The following is a 17,899-nucleotide window of genomic DNA, read 5'->3' as shown; positions in this document are numbered from 1 at the left end:
GGATACATTCACATTTTTATATGCCTGGAAGAAATCTGGAGGGTTACAAAAGAAAATGAAAACAAGTTTTATCAGGGGAGTAGGACTAGGGGACTAGGATAAAAGAGAGATGTTCACTGTATACCTTTAATATTATTTCCCTTTTCTTTCATGCCTTTTGTACTACATGTGAGTATGTCTGCCTGTCTGTCAGAAACAATAAAAAGTATATTTTCTGAGGCCAAAGAAGCATAATTCAGAAGGACAGCTATATAGAAATTTATGTATTGTTATAAGAACATTTGACAATGACTTATACTGTTACTGAGCAAGACAGAGCCTAAGTTTTTGGTGGTGGTGGTGGTGTTGGCTAACTCAGCACTATGATCATCAAGAATCAGAGCACTACCTTCATCTTATAGAAAAAAGATTCACGGCCAACACTTCATCATTTTTAATAATGTGCAAAAATCTCTACAAAGCTCTATTTAAAAAATTTGTACATGTATTCTATAATATTCTAAAAATCAAACCATTGTCTTTTTAATAAGCAAGTTCAGAATCAGATAAAAGAGATAAAGACTGTACCATAAAACACCAGAAAAAAATGAATTTAAACAGTAATTGATAATAATTAAAATACATAGAAAAGGACCAAGTTTCTCTTCAGTACTACAGTTCTTCACAGTAACATTTGTGTTCTATGTTTACAGCTATGTTTTTAGACTAAATGTAATTTATTAGATTAGTACTGTCAGTTTGACCATTCAGTTAAAATGAGGTACCATGATTCACCTAGTGGAAGCTATTCATATTACAGACATTGTAATCAGAAAAAAATCTACAAATAAACTTGGAACTCAAAATCTGGAAGAACGCTTAGATATCGTCTAGCCCTTCAATTTATAGATTAAATAATTGAGTTTCAGAGAAGTTACACAGTTAGTTGAAGGCAAAAACCAGAACTCCTCATTCCACAGTCAGAGATATTTGATTCTAAACCACATTACAAACCTAATCTTCAAAGTCATAATAAATATCACTAATATATTTCCTATTATATGCATTAATGAAGACAGAAATTGTCATAAATTACTGAAAACCCACATAAGGACTGATACTTACATGTACAGCCATAACTCACAGCTTTATAGAAGTTACCATCTTAGTCATCATTTATAAAAACTGGCTACAGAAAAAATAAAGGTGAGTTAAAAATCTGGGAGGTAAGAAAAAAATACAAGAAGCAGCAAAAAGAAGCTATCTGGCAATCTTCCATTCAAATACCCAGTGTGATAATATTACAAAATTATTAGACTACAATGGAAATCCAGTTTATGTCCCGGCAAAAAATGTCCAATGTAGATACAAAGTAGAAGCGACAAAAGTTCTCAAACATTACCTATACTGCCTATTATAATACAGTATGTGAATATGGAGTAAGTCACCTTCAAATTTTACCTCAAATATAGATCAGACCAATGAATTCAGTTAATGTTTACTACCCCTATGTACAGAACCACAGATTAATCTGAAAAAAAAAAATCACAATTTTTTCTCAAACAAAATGTGTGGACTCAGGTTCTGAGCTCTTATAGATGTGTAACAGATTCTACTGGAAAAACAGGGTTAGCAAGGAGAGTAATGGGATATTAATAAAATGGCCGGTTTGTTGTCCTAGGTTTTCCTGGCCAGGAGAATGGAGAATGGAAAAACTGAACCATGAAATCAAAAAGGCATCTGTCTTCCAGGTTTCTCTCTGCCAATGTCTTGAGAAAAATGTTTGAACTTTCCTGTTGGCTTTGTATGCAAATAGCTCCAGATGCAAAGTGAACCACATCTAAGTTATTTGGTTCAACATCTGCTGGTCCAGTTCCCATTATTCCTTCTAAAGGGTCGGCTTGTGAAAAGACAGTTTAGTTTGCCCTCTATATGAGCTGTTTTGAAGGAGCTAATTTGGATTAAAGTATCTATCTGGACCACTTGTTTTTCCCTTTGATGGTCAATGCAGTCTAATGTGGTCTGTGTAGTGCTGCAAGGAACTTAGAAACATATTGGAAAGGACAGTATTCAAGGTTTTGCCTCCCACCTCGCCTTCTAGGCAATTTATATTTATACAGTTTAAAGTAAAAAGTGAACAGTCATTTGCCTCTAAAACAGCACCACCCACACTGTATACAATGGCAACATGACAACACTTTCTGACCTAATATACTTTTCATGCAACCTCTATCACAGATTTGAAACTAAAGTTATTGATAAAAGTACTTGCTAGTATTAACATTACATTTCATGAGACACCTTGTCATTTGAGATGACACGTTTCATACGGTATCACAAAAGTGGCATAAGTTGGTCCACAGCACATGGCACTTAGTGTCTGATACACAGTATATTTTCAAACATGTGATAAATGAGTGAATTAGTGAATGAATGAACAAACAAGCTAAATAATTAATTTAAATAAATATCATGGATTCTGAAACTTTGGGTCTGCTGCAATCAGAAAACATAATCAAAAATGTACTAAAGCCAAACTAAGACTAACAGTCTAATAAGGTCAACTAAAGATAGAGTCCTTCCTTCAAAAGGGTATGGTAGGAAAGATAACTTGCACTGGAAGGTAAAAGTGGAGAAAAAGGAAGAAATGAGAATATCTATCTATCTATGTCTACATTCTGATATATATATATATATATATATATATATATACATTTGCATTTGTATGTACATAAACACGTGTATATCAGAAGATAGACATTCATTTCAAAAAGTTAGTTTCCTAAAAGGCAGAGTATTACCAGTTTTATAAAAATTTACAAAAGATAGTTAATTGTTTGAGAATGATTTTGAAAAAACAAGAGACTTCTTGGCCAAAAAAAATTTTTTTTCTAAAAAATATAGTTCTATGAGAAGCAAATACAAAAACTTCCTGATATCTTATGCTATGCAAAATCTGGAATGATTTTTCTTTGGGAAAAGTGTTTAGAAGAATAATATTTTAAAAAGGAGATAAAAGAACTGGATACTATTATTGCTGCTTCTAGACTCCTAATATTTTGAACTAAAATTTAGTCTAAACTCTGCTGTCCTCTACTGTTATCTGCCGACACACTGTAGGACCAGGGAAAAAATTAGAAAAATATAGCAAAATAGCTGTTCTCTCTTTCTGAGAATCTGTGACTACTCTTACTAACCATTATCCTCAGGTTATTTGTCTGAATTGGGAATGACCAGGAAAGTTAACTGAGCCCTAGAGAAAATAGCTTCTTAGCCATCTTTGAATAATTATCTAAGATTTCCAAGATTACTATAATTTTTAAAGAAAGCTTAAGTTTGCCTTCCTCTAACTTGTGATTAAAAAACTATTTAAATACCCTCAAAAGATTAAAATAAGCAAAAAGAGTTACTTGAAAGTAAATCTGCTCTATTAATTATCAAGAAACAATTACTGATTAGCAAGGCACAATGTTATACTAGGTACTTATGATTCAAAAAGGTTTAAAACATGGTCTCTGCCCTCCAAGGCTTAGACTAAAGTAGACATGCAGAGATGGAAGTCATACTGATAAAATCATATCTTTAAAAATACAAATTAGTACACCAATGTTCATAGCAGCATTATTTACAGTGGCCAAAGGAAGCAACCCAAGTGTCCACGGATGAACGAACAGATAAACAAAATGTGGTCTGTACATACAATATTATTCAGGCTAGGAAAGGCAGGAAATTCTGACACATGCTACAACATGGATGAACCTTGAGAATATCATGCTAAGTAAAATAAACCAATCACAAAAAGAAAAATACTGGATGATTCTATTTATATGAGATATCCAGAGTAGTCAAATTCATAGAGGTAGAAAGTAGAATGATAGTTGCCAGGGACAGGGGGAGGGGGAATTGGATAGTTATTGTTTAATGGCTATAGAGTTTCAGTTTTACAAATGAAAATGTTCTAGAGATTAGTTGCACAACAATGTGAATATAATTAAAAATACTGAATTGTACACTTAAAACTGATTAATATGGTGGGGGGGCAGGATAAATGGGAGATTGGGATTGACTATATATAAAATACTATACATATAATACATATATTTACATACTATATATAAAATACTCTATCATACATAAAATAGATAACTAATAAGAACCTACTGTATAGCACAGGGAACTCTATTCAATACTGTGTAATGACTTATATGGGAAAAGAATCTAAAAAAGAGTGGATATGTGTATATGTATAACTGACTTTGCTGTACAGCAGAAATTAATATAACATTGTAAATAAACTATACTCCAATTAAAAAATTAATTAATAAAGAACTAATTAATATGGTAAATTTTATGTTATATGTATTTTACCACAATTTTTAAAAAATACAAATTGGCATAAGCTAAATGCCAAGCACATGGTGCAGAAAAAAATGATACAGTAGCTCAGAAGAGGGAGCAATTATGAGATATGGAACAAACAGTGAAAACACTATGTTTTTTCTTAAAAGAAAAAATAAGACTCAAGTAAGCAGACTGGAGTTGAGGGAAGGTGTGACAACCAGAAGCAATGGCAAACAGATAGGAACAGACATCATCTAGAAACAATGTAGATCACAGTTTGGCTCACAGGCTTCAAACAATAGCCATGGAGACAAGCTAGAGGGTAAGGCTACGAAATAGGGAGGAAAATGATTGAGGCAATTCTTCTCATCGAGTAGCTTTCACTGAAATGAAATAATAATCATCACACTTTTATTGAGAGTAAAGGAAAGAGGAAAAAAGGAGATTCATAATTTCATATTCATTCATCACTTACATTCTCCAACTCCTTTGATAAAGGAAGTGTAGAGATACATATCATAAGTTAGATGCCACACCTCTGATGAGGGCGGGGCCTAGAGACAATAATTTGTGTAAAGAACCAACAAGAGCATTTCACTTATTCTGACTGGCAATTTTTTAATTTCATTATCAGCATTGCAAATAATCTGGTATTTTAAAAGTTCCCACTACATAAGTGATGCTAATATTACAGAAAAATGCACGTCCCAAGGTACCTCAATTCATTAACAGTATTGAATGCTAAAAACAGACATTCTGAGAGACAAATTATCCCAGTTGCTATTATGAAATCATCCTCCAACTAACCACCAGCCCTAAAGCAGGATAATCACTAGGCACACTAAGCCACTACACTCTGTACTTAACACAATCATTTATCCTAACCCCAAGAATGAACATTTCTATTCTCCCCAAAGCACTTTAAAAATTTAAACCAAATGTTTCTGAATAATCTTCTTGGATTTTATGCTGTGGTAAAATTTGGCTAATAGTCATCTCTTAAAAATATTTTTCATATAGATTATAGACAGCTAGAGTATAGGTAGAAAAACAGACAAAAGGAGAATACTAGTCTTCTTAAACTGGAAAGAATCTGCTTTAGATCTCTTAAAGAGTTCCTATCTTTTCTGGATTTAGTGCGGAAATGATTAAATTGTTACACTAATCAGCTTGTTCACATCACTCTTATCTAAACAATTTCAAAATACCTGAATCAGAGGCAGAATCCAGCAGCCAGAGGAAGACAAACTATATTCAACAAAGGAGAAAGATTGCTTTCGCTGAGCAAACACCTAACATGCCATTAACTTCAGCTCTTGGCCAGATCTGTTTTCCTTCACTTCTGCAAGTCACTGAGGAAATCCAAAAAGAGTACTTTCTTCAGGTCTGATTTTTTCCAGTGAGGGAGAGACAATGTGTGTGTGTGTGTGTGTGTGTGTGTGTGTGTGTGTGTGTGTACACTAGAGGGGTTATTCTTTAATTCTAGTTCATTAGGCTTTGAGGACTTGACCTACAAATATACAGATATATAGAGATGTGACATATAATAATAAGTTGCTCACAATATACAATGCTTTAATACACTGCCACAATAACTATAGGAAAACAAACACTCCTCCTGCTTTCATGCAAAGTAAAGAAGTCCAATCTGGCTTCAACTTCTACTCTGCTGAAACCATTTCCTTCAAGGACATTTAGGACTGTCTGTGGGTTTTTCTCAGTCTCAAATCTCACTGACCTCCCTACAGCCTTTGACATCAGCAACCATGCCTTCTTTGAAATGTTCTACTCCTTATGTCTGTGTTGCAGTAGCCCCTACTCTCCTTCTCTCTCAAGTCTCTGGTCTCTTTTTCTTCCTCCTGTTCTCTAACTATGGACATCCAAATTCCTCTACTTAAGGCTATTATCTCTACATGTTGTTTCCCCCAGTGATCTCCTACAACTTCAACTGTCATATCAATGGAAAAACTCCCAAACAGAGAAGTCCAGCCCACCTTTCTCTGAACTCTAGGTACTTTAAATAGTCATGTCTAAGACAAATTCATTAAGGCCTCATACTGCCCCAAACCAACTCTTTTAAATTCTCTATTTCTGTTCATGGTAATACCATCCTTCCAGAACCGAGGTTTGTAACATTAAAAATCAATTTTGACTCCTCCTTCACCCTCACAGCCAGTCAGTCAGATAGTCCTGCTGATGCTTTTTTCAAAAAACAGAGTTATTGAAAATAAACTGAGATAGAATCTGAAAGTATAACTTTCACTCCTAAACATAGTTATCTGTATCAAGCTCCAAAACTTTTTATAAACTGTCATTTCATCATCTGTATGACAGGAATAATGTAGTTGCCCTACCTACAATAAACAAAACATAATAGCACACTGAAAATCCTAAACCATCATATAAATATCACTATCTCAAGTCTTCCTATCCACTCCCATTGTCACCCTAGTCTAGTCATTTATTCAGTTACTGATTCACTCACTCATTCATTAATTCGTTTTTTCTTTATTCTTTCTACAAAATTTACTGAGGGCCAACTATAAGCCAGGCACTATGTTCAGCATTTAAGACATAACAATAGGAAAAACAGACATAGTACCTTACAAAACTTACAGTCTAACATGAAAGCCAGAAAATAGGTGCACATAGATGTGAGAAGGTTCTCTGGGAAGGCTTCCCAGAAAAAGAAACATTAAAGTAAGAAACGACACATAAAACAAACACGAGTTTATATGATAAGGGAGTGGAAGATAGTGGCAGTGGGAAGCAAGGTGAGCAATTCTTGGCAAAGGAAACAACACATACAAAGCCTTCAAAAAGAATGGGCATCCTAATGGTGCCATCCTCTTTCCCACATCTACACCTTTATTCCAAGCATTTTTCTCCCTTCAGAATCTTTCCCCATTCCAATCTCTGCCTATTGAAATTATATGCATCCTTCAAAGCCCAGATCAATGATATATACGCAGCTTCAAGGACAGTACTTGACTCATACCAGGCATGAAGTAACATTTGCTAAACGAATGGATGACGAAATCATCATTCTTCCCAAATCACAAATCTGCTTCATATTACAAATATGTATGTGCCTGCCCTTGAAGTAAAGGACATGTCCGCACAGTATCTCATGCATAATAAGTGTTGGAAAAATATTTGTAGAATGAATAACTCTAATAATCTAAGATGAGGCAGAGCTGTTGAAGAATGATATTTTCATCTTCGACTCCTGACTATACAATGATTTGGCAGAACAAAAAGAAAATGCAAAGTATTATTTAGACTGAATTATATTAATACTGAACATTAGGTCTTCCATAAAATACCTTGCAATAATGGAATTTATTTTTGTATTTAATTTCCTGGATGGCTTAATTCTTAATACTTTTGAATGATTTTCCTGTAGAAAAACTTCTAAATTTAAATACTGTTGGGGATGACAAATCATTTTTATAATATTTTTAGAATATTAAGAAGAAGGAGTCTTTAATTAATGAAATGGACACTCTAAAAAAATTAGTTGGCACCTCACCTTCCTAAAACAAAGACAAATTTGGAAATGTCAATTGTACTTTAATTTTATTTAATGTTCATGATATCATTTTTGGAATCATGCCTCAAGCCACCATTGCAGAATTTGTTACACAATCCATAATTTGTTATGGAAAAAAACTATGTTAAATTTGGGTCATTCCATTTTTCAGATCAAAGAAGGCAAAGTGCAAAGGTAGGAAAGGGGCTTTCAAAAGAAAGCAAAACACAAATGTTGAATAAGAAAAAAATATTCCTAGTTACTCTATAGTAGTACCTGTAGGAAAAGCAGCCCAAGGAATGGCAGGAGATGTAGTTTGGGTTTCACCATTTCCACCAGCAAAAATCTCTGCAGCCTATAAAACAAAGGCAAAATTATTTTAGAAAATCTGAAAAGTATAAATGCTATGTAAGCAATCAAGCCTCCCAATTCTGCAAATGTAATTCTCTGTAATACCCCACACATTTTCAAATTTCCTCTGAATACTCAATTGCTTTTCAGTCTTCAGTGCTACCACCCCTCACTACTAGTCACTACCCCCAGTGTCTGTGCTCTATATCTTTGAGTAAAACTCTTCCTTCCTTTCTCAAGTATATCTCCTGCCAATGAAATTTAATTTCATATATCCTTAATCACATTTTCATTTGTGAACTTTAAGTATTCTAAACTAACTACCACAGTGTTTACCTATGTAAATAAGAAAAATACACCATTTTTCTTCAAAAGTCTAGAGACTAAATCTTTTTCATTAATTATCACAAGACCAAAAAGAGATCAATCTAAAGAAATAGGGTTCATCCATATCCTTGAATAATCTACCAGCTGAACTTACTAGCATTCAACATTTAGAGAATTCCTAAAGCTGACATTTAAATTAAAGCCTCCTATTAAACAGTTTTAAAACTATGAGGCAGTCAATTACTGAATGCTGAGTTTGTAGGTAAGAGTGCAGAGTTTTCTCTCTCTTAAGTGTTCAGGTCACAGCAAAATTATCATTGAAAAAAAGAGCCAGAATTTCTATTTGGATTCTGCATTGAGTTGTCAGCCAAGGAGAAGTCAATTAGGGCAATCTGCCACAGGAGCTAAGTGACGTAGAATACAGTAGCTACTCTCCACAAACTATGACAAATAAACATGGTTTATATACCCAAGGATAGAGACCTTCCATATTTCTATAACAGGATGCAGAAAGAAAGAACCCTAACAACCATAATTAAATTGGAATGGCTGGTTAACTTTGTACCTATATAATATTAAAAGGAATAGATCCACTGAATATACATTGAAGTATAACTGTTACTCTAAGGAACACTATCTACTCTTTTTTCTCTGATATAATAAATCAAGTAACATAATAAGATTCAGTAACATAAATAAGATTCAGTCACCCAACAAAACCCAAAATACTAAAGCAAATACAGGAAATATACAAATGTGCTAAACAAAACACAGTGTTAGATGAAATGAAGAAAACAGGTAAGTTCATATTCTAAATATCTCCATATTAACAGCTATTAAAGATCAACAGAAGAGAAAATGATCCTAACCTAAATGCACACTATTCTTTCATGATATTCAGAGCACTGGATATATACTTAATATCTCATTTCTCTTATTAACATCATTAATTACAGTCCCTATCTCTAACAATCTCCTTTTCACCAAGTTCCAAATTAGGTAAAGGTCTTTCTTAGAAAAAAAAAAAGCAAAAATCACAGAGCTCACTTGATGGTAGTTCCAGGACTTGAGCTCAGGCATCCTGACTCCTAATCCAGAGATTTTCCTGCAAGACTATACTGGCTCCATAAAAATAACTGGGTTACAAAATATTTCAATAAAATGAACACACACTGAAAAGGATTAAGGAAAAGACAGTGCTTCTTCAGCTAACAATTTCCTTACAAAGCATCCAACTAAAACCTAAGAGAATAATCCAACAGCGCAAACATACTAATTAGCTCTATAAGCCACCAAAAGGCCGTGTACTTAATATACTAAATCAACTCATTACAGGTGTAAGCATGAAAATATGTGACAGATCTTCAATACTCATCCCTCATCTCACAAGTATTTCCTAACAGACATGTATCCCAGCAAAATCATCTGCAGACAATTTCTCAAACTTCTTCTTTACTGCTTCCACTAGTAGTACTTAACTACCTCAATTTAAACCATTCTTATGGTCATGACCAAGTGTTCAATAACAATAAATCAGTTTTAACTTTCAGAGGGAATATATTTTAATTTTTCTTGATTTCATTTTTTTATTCCAGAGTTATATTCAAAATGATCAAGAAAGAATCATGAACACCAATGATAAATAATACATTTAGTATACTCGGTTATAATCCCACAAAATTAAAACAATTACATAAGCAAAGTAAGGTAAATAACAGCACATACCTCAAAACCACCAAAATCATCATCATCCATTCTTTAAGTGCACCTGAAAAACAGAAGACATTGAAACAAGCCCACACACACAGTCATTTATGTCAAAACACTTCTCTCACTTAAAGGTATATATACATTTTGATTTTTTTTTTTGATTTATAAATTAAAACTATTTCATTTGGGTTAAAAAATGTACTTTAACTATATGCATATGTATTTTTAACACAAAAAGACTGAGGTTTTTTGGCAAAATTAGCCATTCTGGCAAAATTAACAATTCCTGTGACTTTTTCAGCAACCATGTATTTTGCCATTTTATGTTGAGACGCCAGGAGTGGAAAAATATTCTTTTACATTTTAATTTGCTTTTCCCAAATTGGCACTAGGGCTCAATTCAATAATGCTTCCTGCTTTTTGCATCTATTCCTCAGTTGTCTGGCAACATCAGCACAAACTCCAGTTAAGAACAGGACTGTGGTGAATTTTTGGAAATCTGTCCCACACCACAAAGGTTCTTCCCTCGGTTTCATGGCCGAGGTTGATTTAGATTTTCAAAATTGATCAGCATTTTTGAGCTGTGGCCACAACTTCTGGAGCATTTTGATATGTGTATTTTTAGCTGAAACTGCTTTGCACTTTTGGAAAAATGTGGAGCAAGTTACTAGGCTGATCAAGATAAATCAAGTCATGTATTCATGGAGACCAGGAAAGAGAAAAACACAAGCGAATATCCAGAATACCTCTCTTCTTTACCCTTAAAGTATGCAAGAGACACAAGCAGTGGGATAATACATGCTTTATTTTGTCCTAATGCACATCATAAAAATAAAAGGATAAAACCATGAGTGCCTGGGCTTTTAAAAAAAAAAGAAAAAGAAAGAAAGAAAGAATAAGAAGGAGATGCTTTTATCTAACAAACAGTGAAAGAACTAAAAAACCTGGAAAGGTAAAATGAGTAATAGGTAGGTGATATACAGTAAAACAAAAAATAAATTCACAATAAATTGTGAAGTGATACTCTGTTCAATAACTGGTTTCCTTTTCTATCTTTCAAAAGTGAACATATTCAAATATTAATTATAGTGTTCTTGACCCAGTAATACTAAATGGACTTGATTACAGAAAAACAATCTTCTCCAACTTCTAAAAAAAAAAAAAAAAAACAGCTAAGCAAATTAAATCATATGCTAAGCTCTAATTCTAAAGGTATTTTCTAAGGCATTTTGCTTTGAGTTATAAAGCAGTAGTTATCTACAGCCATGCTTTGCCTTGTCACTAAAATTAATACTAATGCCTTCAAACCTAAAACTCAAAGACAGTCAAAGAAAAATAAACAGTAAAAAACAATCTCAAGGATTGCTTTGTTTTAATAGGCAAAGAAAGTTTATTTTCACAGAAACTCAGTAGGTAATGACACTATAAGGAATATGTAGGCAGAAACACATTATAAAAAGGGACTACATTAAATTAATCAGAATATGACACCAGTACTGTCACCATTACCCACAATTTAACAATCTGTTGAAAAATTTTTAAAAGATGTACTTCTCCAAAAATCAAAGCTAAGCAACTCATCCACATACACTTAAAAAATATAAACCAGACTTTCAGAAACTTTTGATGGTGGTTAGTTTGAAATGGAATTCACATTAATTCTGTGTTGCAAGCGAATAGAAATCTGTATGTGATTACATTTTTCACGAAGAAATTATGAAAGAAGAGTGATATAGATACTGAGAATTAACCGAGTCAAACTATAAACACCAAGTTTGTGTGTTCCACATGTGTCCCACGAATCTCAGGAGACAATTAAAAGATATTTTTAGCATCTACAAACACTGTACCCAAATAACATGGTTTCAAAATAATGGAATTTTTAGAGTAATGCTTCTATGTGTGTTTTCGTAAGTCATATCCCAATAAGTTATTTGTAAGGTGCCAGGAAATTTGAAAACAAAAACAAATACCCATGCCTAACAATCATTTCAGCTTGTTTGCCTGTGGTAATGAACCAAATACCATCAGTTTCCTAAGTAGTGATTTAGCTCTACAAAAGAACGTATTAGTGACCATGGATGCTTTCCATACCCCAGCAACTATTACATATTAAAATGCAGATTAGTCTTCCTGTACTTTATTTTCAAAGAAATATTAATATATTTTAAAAGACAAATGTGTCCTGAGTTTCTTAAAATACAGTACTAGAGAAATAAACATTTTTATTTTAAAGCAATAGCCTTTCTCTGAATAATTTAGTTTCAAATTCTGAAATAGTTTCTGTTTCCTTCTGAACATTTTAAAGAGCAGGAGGAAGCAAAATTAACAACACTGATTTGTAAAAATCAATTTTACAAAATACAAAAACTAAAAATTAGTTTTTAAAAGGAAATATTACAAATGTGGGCTTCTTTATGGATTTAGCTAGTCCAATACATTGAGCACACTGTTTTATCTACCGTGCATTTGTAAACCTTTTAGAAGATTTCTAGCATTTAACATTATCCCATTAAACTGCAAATATAATATAGCAATGCCAAATATATCTGTCATCTAAGTTATAGAATCATGAGCCTGGCCAAAAAATTGACAGATCATGCAGTTCGTTCTTTTGTGTCATGGCAGGGGGTGAGATGTATACTTTGTTATGTTGAAAGATTTCATAATATCTAGGGTTAACAATTCTCAGGCTTCTTTACATCTGAATTTAATCTCTTCTGTTGCACTATTATATTAATTCCCTCCTTAACTATCCTCAGTATTCAATATATTGCTGATATTTCCCAAGAAAAACATATACACAACACTTAATGTAACATTTTTATTAAGCAACTCTATAGAAGAGATCACTCAAGGTCCTCAAGGAGTTACGGCCTGGTGTGGAGGGGAGGGCAGTGTGCAAGAAAAGCATGCAAATATAACATGAAATATAAAAGGGTCTTAACGAAAGAAGAAAAAAAATCCAAGGAGGGAGAAAAAGATTTTCAGAAGGTGAAATGTCTAGTTGGAGCACCATGAAATGCTTCAGGTAAAAGGAGACATCTGAGATTTATTTCAAGAGGCTTAGCAGAGAATTTTAAATGGCACATGAAGAACACCCATCTTATTCAAGTCTTTTCCTAAAAGATAGCAAGCAAAGATTTGATTGTTTGCTTTCACATAAACACAGGGTCAAAGAGTAGGTAAAATGAAAAAACTGCAAAAAAAAAAAAAAAAAACTGAAAGCAAATACAAGGAAGATGAACCTTACACTACCAGTGGGGAAAATGAGAATCAATCACGTTTACATCACAGAAACCACAAAAGGCTCAAGAATGGTCAGCACTGAAAGTTGGGTAAAGATGAGACTCAAAATAAGAGTCACAGTCAGATATATTCCAAGATCCCCTCCCAGAATCTGCACAACTGGGCAATTTACAATTCCTCATCACAGAAGAAAACTGAAGGTTTATTCCTTGGACAGGGTAAAACCAAGAATCTCTGGATTGGAAGACCAGAGACAGGTGACTAAGTCAAAGTTGTATTAAATTTTGAGACGCATTCCTCAGTCTTCTTTCACCACTTGGCAACCAAACTGCCACTTGCCAGGCTTCAGCCTCTGAACAGCAAATTAGAAGATTCTTCTCTAGTGAATCTAATCAACCCATGAAAAAGAACCTCATCAGAAGTTCCACAAAGAAACAGCTCACTCAGGTAACACTACTTTGACAAACCCTACCCACACACACAGAATTTCCAATTTGCTCCTTATTTCAATAAGAGACAAAGTAAGTATAATGGTTAAAAGAAGGGACAATGGAGTCAGGGTGCCTGGACTCAAATCCTAGCTCTGCCACTTACCTACCGTGTTACACTGTGCAAGTTGTTTAACATTTTAGACTCAGTTTCCTCATCTGTCAGAAAGGAATAATAACAATGGTAACCAATTCCTAAAGTCATTATGAGGATTAAATAAGTTAAAATAGATGAAGCACTTAGAACAATGTCTGACACACTTTAATCATTATGTAAGTGTATGCTACTTTATTATTAGTATCTCACTCTTACAGATGAGCAGACTGCCAAGGACGATCAAAGATATGAAGAAAGTATCTAACATGAAAAATAGAGACCAAAAAAATGGAATAAACAATGACTACATAGGAGAGAAATTTTTCTAAAAAATAAAAACTATAACTAATACCTTCAGAGAGTTGAGAACAGAAGACAGGGCATTCATGAAATAAGAACAAGAAGCTTTAATTTTTTTTGGCGGGGGGGGAGGGTGTAAAACAAGACCAAGGTCTTGAAATTAAAAATGATTAAAGAAATGAAAAACTTCAGGTTGGGTAATAGAGCTGAGAAAAATCTCCTTTAAAAAGAAGAGTATAAAAGAAAAAGAAATGGAAAATCAGAGTAAAAATATAAGAAAATTACAAGATCCAGTCTAGAATATGTAATATTTAATTATTAGGAATTCTAGAAAGACAGAACAGAGAAAACAAAAGATAAGAAATCATCAACAAAATAATAATAAAAGAAATTTTCTAAAACTAAAGTATACAATTTACAGATTTAATGGTTCCTCATGTATCTAAGAAAATAGAAGTAAAAACCCACACTAAGTCACAGTAGAGAAAAAGAGACGATCCTACAAGCTTCTAAAGAGATAAAATAGGTTTTATACAAAGGATAAAGAATATATGTAATGGCATTAGACTTAAGAGTATCACTGGAAGGCAAAAAACAATGAAGCAATGCTTCTAAAATTGTGAGGGTAATTCTACAGCACAGAACTTTATAATCAGCCAAACCAACAAATAATCAAGTTGAGGGAGGCATAAGGCATATTCACACCAGCAAAGTCTCAAAAAAAATTCCCACTCTATGGAGTAAACCAAAGGAATAAGACATGAGGAAGACATAGGATTAGGAAAAAGGAAATCCAACTAAAATGAAAGGCAAAGGGAATTCTCCCAGAAAAAATGAAGTGAGTTCCCAAGACATCTATGTAACAAGAAGAGAGAGCAACCAGTCTAAATTGGAGCAGAGCAGAAAGCTCCTGGGAGATGTATTCAAGGAAATGAAATTAATAGACTGTCTCTGTTTTACCGTCATAAGAGTAATATTAAACAACTGGGGGAAAATTTAGGCTTGAATTAGTGATTAGAAAATTAACCAAAAGAAAACAGTGAGAAAATAATGTGTTGGACAGGAAAAGTAAACATTATATACTATATTTTTCAGCTGTGAATAGTATTGGCATGGTCATAATAATGTAAACAATGAATAACTAACTGCACCAAAATTATAATATAACCATATTGGGGAGGTAAGAGAAAGAAGATGAAGGATGTGGTATGAGGCAGCGGGGCTGGTAAAAGACAGTTAAAGCCTCATCTTCCATAATGGAAAGACGATGGGTATGAAATTTAAAAATCGAGAAGTAGCAATAATAAACATGTTATTTTGTGATTCACTGGTAAACACTAAAAGAATCAGCTATATATGCTGAACATCTTGCTTCTAGAAAGCAAGAAATGGAGAGGCTGGAAAAGAATAGAGGGCATTAGGAGATGGCTGTGGGTCATAACAAGCCTTTTACAACTTTAAACTGTGGTCACGCATAACTGAATTTTTTTAACGACAGCATAAAAAACATCATGGCACAATGAATCAGCTACCCATTATTTCCATCAAAATACTACTCTGAAAAAGAAAGCTCAAGGTAAGTTTTTTTTTTTCAGAAGAAACTATAAAAGAAGGCTTAAATGTTTTAAATTAGCATTTAATCAGTGAATAAATGAAAATGTGTCATGTTAGTCTCCTTTATAACATGTTCCCATATTATAAGTATTTATACGAAATGTAAAAGTGTATCTTAGACACCAAAGTTGCTCAAAACAAAATGCAAAAAACACCAAACAGAGAAACAGACAATTTAGGTAACTGACTTCAGAAAAGACAATCTCCAAAGATTATCCAGATTATTCAATTAGCCCGAAGTGCCTTACTAGTTAACACTGTCCATTCAGCATTTAATTCAATCGCTATCCCATCTGGAAAACTACTGGCTCACCAACATCCTCATAATCACAATATTTTTCCATTTGAGACTATTTCATGCCATGTTTCCTAGAAGCAACAGACAGGTGATTTTTTTTTTCAGACAGTCTGAAGCAAATATAAATTGGTAAGAGGAAACATAACAAAGGAAATACATATAAACACAGACAGACACACACATACCCTTAGTTAAGGTTAAAAATGAACAGTCGTTAAGATTGAACTAAAAGGAAGAGTCTAATCATATAAAATCAGAATTTCAAGCTTATCTGTTCAAGGAAATTATTTGTTTACCTGAATTTCCATAGCTCTTCCAAGGTAATGTAAGGACCATTTCTTAACCTTTCTTTTTACTCCCTAGGACCTTGAACTATGTAGTTCCTAGCACATATTAGGAGCTCAAAAAATATTTTTGAATCAATGCTTTTGGAATAAATGACTGAATGAAAGCAAATGAGTTACTAATAGCTCCTCCGTAACTTCCCTTTTCCTCTTATTTCTCCAAGAAAAATACATTGGAGTTTGAGCACTAAAACAGCTCTACCTTTATTAAGGCATGAGCCTGAGAGTCTATATCTTAAAAGAAATTATAGTGCCACACTCCACTCTCTTATCCAATTATTATCGTGGCTAATGATAATTTTGAAACTTCCTATATGAAGCCAAATTGCAGAATTATTACCATACTATAAATAATACTGCCAATGGCAAAATATAATCACAAGTTAAAAAAAAATAACTGAGATGTATATTCACTACCTGAAAAATATTCTACTCATTAATGATGAGATAGGAAAACACCCCAACCAGAACTAATTCTAATAACTAAACATTTTCTTTTATGTAATTTTCATCTGTGCTATCAATTAAGTCTTTGTGTTTGCCAACCTTCATTCAGGAAATTAACATGTCCCAGCAGATGAGGAATAAAAAGCACTTAGATTCTCCAAATACTTAATCTACTTTCCAACCTGGTTAATTCTTCTACCTCCTCCAACTCCTTAACAGCAATCTTTTCCTCAGCTGATGGTCTTCTGATCATATCTCACTCTCAATCTTAATGCTTTACCCAAATTTTCCAGAATTAACCACCTCATTGGGGCCAGTCATATATTCCCAACCAAATAATAAATATTTTCATATGGTTATCCTGATGTCAATTCAAAATTCTCACTCTGTGAATTACACTCCTTCTATCTGGCAAAATCTCAACCCTCAATGAATCTTAAGGGGTACATACATCACCTCTTCTCACATTTTAAAAAAGGACAAAGGCCTTCTCTGGATAGAAGGAAACAAGACTAAAGAAATACTATAGTCCCTTTCTCTACCTTCTTTACTTCTCTCTAGGAAAAAAATAAGAAGAACGATGAGAGCAGGACATCCATATGTTCTCTACAGGTGAGGTTAATGTATACAGGTCAGCATGCATGCACAGTACAAGTTCTTTGGGTTCCTCACTGGGAACTTTGTGCCCATAAACAATATAATCTTCCTCTGGTCCAGCTTCCATAAGAAAAGCTCACCAAAGAAAAACTTCATTTTCTTAGTATGGAGATATGTTTTTTAGCTTACGGGTATGTTTAATTCAGGAGAGAACTTGCAGGAGAC

The 17,899-nt window shown here is 33.4% G+C and overlaps 1 protein-coding gene across 5 annotated transcripts in view; it reads right to left on the bottom strand.

Moving 5' to 3' along the window:
• Positions 1 to 17,899, bottom strand: part of CCDC91 (coiled-coil domain containing 91) — a 425,558-nt gene that overhangs the window by 321,313 nt on the left and 86,346 nt on the right. For all 5 annotated transcript variants that reach the window (XM_059935542.1, XM_059935544.1, XM_059935541.1 and 2 more), the window contains exons 2-3: positions 10,256 to 10,298; positions 8,129 to 8,207 (exon numbers count right to left, since the gene is read on the bottom strand). In XM_059935542.1, the coding sequence (XP_059791525.1) occupies positions 8,129 to 8,207; positions 10,256 to 10,285 (109 nt within the window). In that variant the 5' untranslated portion in view covers positions 10,286 to 10,298. The remainder of the gene's footprint in view (positions 1 to 8,128; positions 8,208 to 10,255; positions 10,299 to 17,899) is intronic.

This window comes from Balaenoptera ricei, chromosome 10, assembly GCF_028023285.1.
Source record: "Balaenoptera ricei isolate mBalRic1 chromosome 10, mBalRic1.hap2, whole genome shotgun sequence".
NCBI classification, from domain to species: Eukaryota; Metazoa; Chordata; class Mammalia; order Artiodactyla; family Balaenopteridae; genus Balaenoptera; species Balaenoptera ricei.
This window is presented reverse-complemented; position numbering and strand designations above follow the sequence as displayed.